The sequence below is a fragment of the Bos mutus genome, chromosome 5 (genome assembly GCF_027580195.1).
Source record: "Bos mutus isolate GX-2022 chromosome 5, NWIPB_WYAK_1.1, whole genome shotgun sequence".
Classification (NCBI taxonomy): Eukaryota; Metazoa; Chordata; class Mammalia; order Artiodactyla; family Bovidae; genus Bos; species Bos mutus.
This window is the reverse complement of record NC_091621.1, coordinates 15079690-15087641: the sequence shown is the minus strand read 5'-3', so window position 1 is coordinate 15087641 and position 7952 is coordinate 15079690. Positions and strand designations below refer to the sequence as shown.

At 46.3% G+C, this 7952-nt stretch overlaps 1 protein-coding gene across 1 annotated transcript; it reads right to left on the bottom strand.

The window, feature by feature from the left end:
• Positions 1-423: 423 nt before the first annotated feature.
• PA2G4 (proliferation-associated 2G4) lies at positions 424-7166 on the bottom strand. The gene is made up of 13 exons (XM_005903422.3): positions 6896-7166; positions 4981-5109; positions 4617-4722; positions 4455-4524; positions 4108-4200; positions 2592-2655; positions 2269-2347; positions 2009-2087; positions 1791-1924; positions 1411-1505; positions 1180-1307; positions 971-1024; positions 424-757 (listed from the first exon to the last, which is right to left on the bottom strand). The coding sequence occupies exons 1-13, from the start codon at positions 6981-6983 to the stop codon at positions 692-694; spliced, it is 1185 nt and encodes a 394-aa protein (XP_005903484.1). The 5' UTR covers positions 6984-7166; the 3' UTR covers positions 424-691.
• Positions 7167-7952: the final 786 nt, after the last annotated feature.

The following is a 7952-nucleotide window of genomic DNA, read 5'->3' as shown; positions in this document are numbered from 1 at the left end:
CCTTGTGGAGGGAAGAAACACTGTCCTGTAGAACAAAACTGACTACAAAGATTTACAAATGAGGATCCAATTGACAGATGAGAATCCATTGGTAAATGCAGGCTCCAGCTCCTAAAAATGGGAGGGGCCTGGCTCGACAGCCTGGATCATAAAAGGAATCTGCCACATGTGAAGAAAAATAGTCTGAAGAATAGCTCCTCTCTATTTTGAGGCCTGATAAAAGACTTGGGGAAAGTGGGAACAGAGAGAGGAACAAGCCCCAACAGATGGGAAAATGCTGACACTGGAGTGGTATAAAAAAATTTCATCTGAGTTTTTAGTGGTGGTGGCTATGTTAGCCTCCTCCCGTTCTGTTGTAGGGCCATAAACCTTGACCAAGCAGAGATTAGTAGAAAAAGGCTAGAAAGAGGGGCTTGAAAACGATGGATTTTGACTCCTGATTTTATTATTCAATTTCTCTTTCCTATTTAAAGTAGTCTTCGGTGGCTGGGAAGCCTGGCCTCCCAAGACCAGAGTCAGTTGGAGCTGGTTGTTGTTGGAAGGGGCTGGGATGGGGGACTGGGAGGAGGACAGGGAGACCCCGCTCTGCTCGCGGTCCTGGGTGGAGAAGTCGAACTGCACTTCACAGAGCCTGGGGTGTGGTGGGAAGGGGATGAGGCAGGAGTGACAAGCTGGGGGGATGGGACCCACCTCAGTCCCCAGCTTCATTCTCTTCTAAAGTTTCCCCACTGGTAGCATTCTCTGCAGTCTTAGAGGCCTACATTCATGGAAAGGAGAGAAGATGTGTCAGTTTTCAATAACTTAGGGTACTGTCTGGGGGACCAAAGACAAGAATATTCCTAATTCTCTAGGTCAGGGCTGAGATGGGGAGAAATAAGGACATATCGACACCTATATCCCCACCACGACCCAGGAAGGTGAATAAAGATGATCAGGTTCACCCCACCAGGGAGGGATGATCATAACAAACCTTCTTTTTTTTCTTTTTCTGGGTTTTCCGACTTGCAGAACTCTGGAGGAGTGCCTACAAAACAGAAGAAGGAAAACAAATTTTGAGGAACATGGAGCAAACCCCAAGTGCTACTCTTGGCACTGTAGCTCTTCTTGGGACTTCCCGTCACTCAGTCCTCACTCCCCAAAAAAGTGCCACGTCCCTGCTCCTTTCCATCACACACTAACCTTGAGCTCTGCATCCTGGACCTCCATCTCAGACTTGTAAAGGTCAGGCTCAAAAGGACCACTGGTTATCCGCATGGGGCCATTGGGCATAAGCAGAACTGTAAATTTAAACTGGGCAACAAATTCACCTATGAGAGAAACAAAGTGTTTTGATAGAATGTCCCCTTGACTTCAAGGAGAAGGGGACCATAATTGGGGGCTTCAAACTACAACTCTCTTCTCAGAACTCACCCTCCTTCTCATAGAGAACATTAAATGGTTGTAGCAGTTCATGTTTGGCGCACTCCACCACACCCATGCGGGCCTTCTTCTCATCTTCAAATGCTCTGGGGAGGGAAAGACAAATTCAGGTATCCTTAACTCCCTGTCATGTCTTACCACTTTGTTACTGTTTTTAAATAACTCCTACCCTCAGGCAGAAATAATGTGTAGGATTGTTTTTACACTACTTCCTATGAGAGGGAGAAAGAAGGCATGCATGCAGGCCAGAGCTACAAGTCTAGGTAGAAGAGGGAAGGAGGGCAAGCGGGGTAGGGGAAGGAAAGAGATGTGGTTGTATGGTCTACGGGTCAGACTATTCCAAGTCCTGTCCTCGCTAAGTGCAGTAGTACCTTAAAGTAAAGGGCATGGCATCAAAACGCCTTTCGACCTCACTGAAGAAGGCACGGGAAGTTTTCATTTTCAGGCCATACTGCTTAGAGGGGTCTCTCTTGTAAATGGTGGTTCTCTGTCCTGCATCCTTGGCCTATAAAAGATCACATCTGATCTAGTGCTCTTGGAACCCACCCGCAGCCTCCCCTCTCTGCCCGCTCTGGTAAACGTTCATCACCTTGCCCTCTCCTGAGCTGACGAGAACATCCACAGCATATACTTCATGTACCTCAAATTCAGCTTTTTCATGGTCCTTCCTAAAAGGAACAGAAAGGGAACAATAAGGAGCAATAAGTGGTTCCTGGAGCTTAGAAGAGAAGGTGGATAAGATTAGTCCAGGTTAGAGGAGACGGTGGATAAGATTAGCCTGGAGTATGGAAGAAGTTCATGACTAGTCTTATACGACAGAAGGTAGAAGGTGGGATACAGGGCACCTACTTCTGCTGGTCTGTGGGATTCTGGATAATGGTTTTCTCTCCATCAATGACATGCTGCTTCAACTGGTGTGACAGCATACCTGTAGAGAGGACAAAGCCTGTGGTACCACTCATCTAGAATCCCCAAAGGTTTCCAACCCACCTACCCAAGTAGAACCACGGAGCAGGCAATGAGAGCAAAGTGCCCAGCTATGGAAACTCGGGGCACTGAGGTTTGGGGCTTGGACTATGCCAGAGCCAGGATGGATGCTCAAGGGAACAAAAGTCTTAATTCTGCTAAACCACTCATACTGAGACCCTCAACCCCACTATCTGAAGTCTCACCTTCTATTGGTGTGCAATTAAATGAGTGGGCAACTTTGTTCCAGGCTTCTGTCACTTGTGTGTTCTAGAAGTACAAGATCAAATAAAACGTAAAATACCAGGAGCTAGTAAGTTGTCTACTATGAGAAGCAGCAGCACAAAAGAACTGAGTTCTAATATCCTCCAGCAAATGCAATGATTCTCAGTAATTTTTCATTTCATAGCCCTAGCATCCTACAACCTAGAAATCAAATTTGCATACCATTTTACAAAGCGCTATCACAAAGATGGTCTACTTAGACAACAATTCTGCAAGGTGACTAGTGCCAACAATTCTGTATGGTAATCTACATCCTAATCTGGAGGAGGAAACTGAGGCTCAGAAGGGTTACATGATTTGCTCAAGGTTAAACCAGTTAACCAAAAGAACCTAGTATAAACCCAGGTTTTCGGATCACAGTGTTCAGTCCATGATACCTGGCATTCTAACCTGTTGAAAGGGTCCAGAAAGTTTTATTTTCCCCTCTACCTCTTTCAATCATGAGCTGATCCTCACCTAAATTATAGTTAAGAAAAAAAGGAAAGTGAATTTCCAATCATAGCTATTATTAAACTACATGTCAGGTACTGTGATAATCACTTTATATGGATCATCTCAATCTTCACAACCCTGTGAGAATGAGGCACAATTTAATTTTCCCCACTTTATAGATGAGGAAATTTTGAAGTTATTTCATTTTAAATCAGTAGTGGGTGGTAATGGGATGAGAATCCTGAAAGTCTCATGTCATAGTTAGACAACAGCCACTACATTAATAGTATCTTCCAACAATAGTAAGCATATAAATAATAAAAATAATCAATGTATAAAATAATAATAGCTAACAAAAGGGTTAACTATGTGCCAGGTACTGTTCAAAGTGCTTTATAATAGCTCTTTGATAGATACCACTGCAAGAAAACTACAACAGAGGCTGAAGTAAAAACGATGCAATTAAGTGATAATGGGGACAAATGGATGAAAAGGGTGAAGAGCACAGAGAAAGAGGATGCTTTACGTATTGAACAGGTTCTGAAATCTAAGTGTTAGACAAAGTCTCCACTAGTAGTCTAACATGTTATTGTATGAATTCATGAGAAATTTATGATCCCTGAACTTCCTAATATTGTCTTGCAAGGGTCTTTGGCCTTTCTTTGCCACCAATTTACTGGTACTATTATTATTTTTGTGTTATAAGCTTTTAAAACTTAGTTTTAATATCTGTGTTTTATTGAGCTATCTATCTTAAATTATTTCTGGGAACAATACACATCCAAAACATGAAAAAGGAAGGATCTCTATAGGCTCCATGAGAAAGGGACCACCCATCCCCTTACAGAGAGCATCATATCACCTAAGGTAGGCACTAAGATTTAACAGCTCTTCGGTTTAAACTCTTTAAACTCTTTAGTTCCTTCTCTTTCAGTATGGAATAGCAGTACATCCTGAATGCATCTTTGGCTCTATCAAACTCTGGACTTGGACTAAACAGCTCACCTGATTTCCAGGTTTGACCAGGCGGAGGGCAGCTTCAGCACAAAGGTGAGCTGCCTTAATGACGTCTGCTTTCCGCCCTGTTACTTGGGTCCCCTGTAGAGGAGGAAACGCAGTCAGTGCCTTCCCGAAAAGCTGATCAGTTAATATCTGTGTGTCCATTATGTATCCAGTGGTCAGGAGAGAAAACACCCTTTCCCCTTTTATTTCTCTAGAGACTCTCAAAACTTAATGTGGTGGTAGTAGGTGAGGATAAGAGGCAGCAGTGGGGGAAAAAAAAAAAAAACCAGCAGCAGTGGGCCCTCCCCAGCTCCCCACTGGCTGAATAGAGTTCAAAGCAGTCCACCTACCTGAGCTACATCAACCACAAAAGTGTGAGCCACATTAGCGATGAAGCCATCCACGTGGACCCCAAGGTCACTGAAAGGCAAGAGCAGAGTACAGCATTAGCAACTGGCACTACTGTGAATGCCGAGGAAAAAGACAAGTGCTCTAAAATGGTTTAAGCTTACATTTTTACCAAGTCACCTTCCTTAAGAATATAGTCCTGGTCGCTCTTCAAAGGGGAGAAGTGACATACACAGTTATTTACTGAAATGCTGGTGGGAAAGGCAATACCTGTAAAGAGACAATCAGCCTTACTGCCCTGCTCGCTCTCTCAGAACCCTCCTGCCCCTCTGAAAAATGAATGGATTTTCTTCAGGGTCTTGTTTAAGTTTGATCAGTCTGGACTGAGTGGGAAACTGAATTCCCCTTGCCATTCCAATTCCAAATATCTCAACCAGTGCTGGGGTAAAGGTTGCATCATTACAATAAAACAGGACTCAATAAGGGTGAAACTTAGTTAATTAGTAGGGGATTTTTTTTTTTTTTTACCTTTCTTCATTTCTTTTTCTTTTTTGAAAATCTTCCCCGTTTCTTCCATTATCATGGCATCACCTTTCTCACACAGGCTCAGTACCGACACACCTGAACAGGATGCTTCCACCAAAGACCGAAGTACCCCTGGGAACAGAATCCCATGTATCAGTCCTGAATGTGTTGTCTAAGTTAACGTCCAAGAAACACCTAGAAGTTGGACTTAGGCTTTCTGAGTCCAACTGAGAAATATTCCCTAGTACCACTGCTCTAAGGATAAAAAAAGGAATATGTTTTGCCTCTTAGAATGTACCTGTCATCTCTATAATCTCTACCTTCCTTTCCTTAACTTAAAAAATCCAACACTCCCTCCCCTCCTTTATATAGTGTGACAGCTAGGTATGCACCACCTGTCTCCTAAGGCAAGGGAGACTTTCCAAAGATGATACCTGTGGTATGGTAGGACAGATTTATGAACTTCAAGGGCATTCTCACCAAGATATCCAACACATGCAAAGCAGACTGGAAGAAATTTATAGGCATCAGGGACAAGAAGATAGACATACAATTGCTGACTCTAAGCTGATGTGTTGTTAAATGCTACCTTCTTCCTTTCCAGACACCCCAATTAGGGGGTGTTAGTAATCTCAATTTATGCAGACTTATTTCTTCAAATAACAAGTCAAGAAGACTTAACCTAGGTCCCTGGGCTCAAAGAAGTACGTGACCCAAAAGAGTTTCAAACTGGTAATGGGATTCACAGGTGCCTCAGAAGTTATAAACTGCAAGAGGGAAAATTGTTTTTTCTGATTTAAACCACTACATATCCATTGTGTTACAAAGCATTTATTCTGTTCACCGATACCCTCTCCATGGTCCATCGTGGATTCAGATTTTATTTTTGTGATCCAAGTTTTGGTGATTCTTTGAAAGTTTGAAAAACTCAGATTTTCAGTCACAGGATCAAAAGCATCCTAAATGCCTATCTTTACTGTCAGAACCATTTAAAAGCCCAAAGACAAGCATTTTGTGTCCCCTAACTGGGTTTTTAATTGCAAAGAGAGAAAATAGAAAGCGAGACATCTGCAGAGAGTGCCAGGCAGCTGCTGAGAAAGTCAAGAGCACAATCTTAGTAAGGATGACTTCTGAGATTCTAACTTCAGACTCCCTTTAACAGCACTATTCATAGGTTTGACTGGCTGGGGTGAGGAGGACCTCAAAACACTCCTAAAGTTGTTAAACACCTAAGATCAAATTAGACGACTAACTAAAGCCAACTCCGCAGGTTGGAGGTACAATGAACAACTTCAAGAACAGTCAAACAAGAGTTATGGGGTGCTCTCTAAAGGTCCCTGAGTTGGCCCTAGAGTAGAAGGCGGCCCCCACCAGGGAAGGAGTTGAAGTAAAGAACGAAAGACTACAGCAAAGCACGTGGTAGGCAAGCTGGTGTCAGGGACATAGCGGAGGAAGGTAGCCGGCGAGCCGCAGGGGACTTGGCAACACGTGCCGGCCAGGTTCCTGACGGCGGGGAGCCGCGACAAAATAGAAGCGCTTCCTTTTCGAGGTGGTCTCGCTGCCACCAATATCAGAGACAGAAATCTGAACTGAAAGGTGAGGGGCAGGAGGTACACCTCGCCTCCTTACCAACGGCCTAGGGTCGGAGCTGGCCAGGGGCCCAGCTCTGATCTTCTCCCAGCCGCCCTGCCGACCTTCCGCCAGCATCTCCAGGGACTCCAGCCCAGGCCCAGACTCTCGGGTCCCAGGCGCGACACGGAGCCTCCCCACCACGCCACCTCCAGCAGACCTGAACTGGGCCCTCAGTAACCCACAGTGCGTGACCCCACCGCTCCAGCCCTCAGAAGCCAACCCATCACCGTCTCCTTTGACTCTCCCTTCCCAGCCTCGATATCCGGACCCCTGAGGCCGCACTCACGGTTAGCAATGTCGCCCCCCATCTTATACTTGGTCACGACCAGGTCCTCGGCGATAGTTTGCTCCTGTTGCTCGTCCTCGCCCGACATCTTCCCACCACCACTGCAGCCTCGTTTCTCTTGAGTCGCCGCCTCTGTCGCTCTTCTCAGCCACAAGCTGTGGTCAGAACCCCTTCGATCCGCGAGGAGACCGCGAGCAAAAGCGCGAGCAAGCTAGGGAGCGGGAGGGCGGGCGAGAGCGAGAAACTGCGAACGCGCGGGCTGAGGCGCAGGGCATGCTGGGACAACGAGTCCCTCCTACTGCCAGCCCCTAGCCGCCCTCGCGGACTACCGAACTACAATCCCCAGCATGCTTTTCGCGCCCCTAAGCCAGGCCCTGGGGCCTTGCTCTCCGAGAGCCTCGCACGCTGGAATCGCCGAGCACGCTGGGAAGGGTCAGGCTCCGGCGGGAAGGCGGAGCCGTTGGAAAGCACGAGGGGAAGCGTGGTTTCTCCCGGAAAAACCATATCCACCAGGAACGCCGAGCGATAACCCGTAATAGAGAGGGGCGGGGTAAGGGAGGAGGGGCGGAGCTACGGCAGGGAAATAGGTTTGGAGGCTGAGGGGCGGGGTGGAGCCGAAGCGAGTTTGGAGGATCGTAATAAGGGTGGGGAGGTAGGATACGCCCTTCCCTGAGTCCCTGGAGCTGCCGGCGAGACCTGCCGGACCAGTCCTCTAGTCCTCAGGTGCTGGGAGAACCGGGAGGGGCAGAGCGGGTGTGGAAAGAGATCGGGAATCCGGGAAGCAGGGGCTGCTTGGGCAGCCAGATTAGTGAGGGATTATCCCGATCTAGAGACCGGACTCTCACTGAAGATGGCACTGTTGTTCTAACAAGTTTTGATGGCCATCTGGGGGAAGTGTTCACAGAGACTTTTTTTTTAAGAGAATGAGTTTTAAAACATGAATTTCAGTATTCTACCTCTTAGGACTTTTTCTAACTTCCCCGAACGCGTTATTTGTTTTGTTATTCCCAGTTGGTTGCCCTATAGAGATTTCATAGTAAAACCCTAAAATGAAAAG

What these genes read in the sequence shown, in the direction of transcription:
- PA2G4 (XM_005903422.3), bottom strand. Translation starts at nt 6,983, where the DNA reads ATGTCGGGCGAGGACGAGCAACAGGAGCAAACTATCGCCGAGGACCTG. An exon ending in TAATTGCACACCAATAGAAG is followed by an intron (nt 2,348 to 2,591) that starts GTGAGACTTCAG and finishes TCCTCTCTACAG; the next exon opens with GTATGCTGTCACACCAGTTG. An exon ending in TCAGCTCAGGAGAGGGCAAG is followed by an intron (nt 1,925 to 2,008) that starts GTGATGAACGTT and finishes GATCTTTTATAG; the next exon opens with GCCAAGGATGCAGGACAGAG.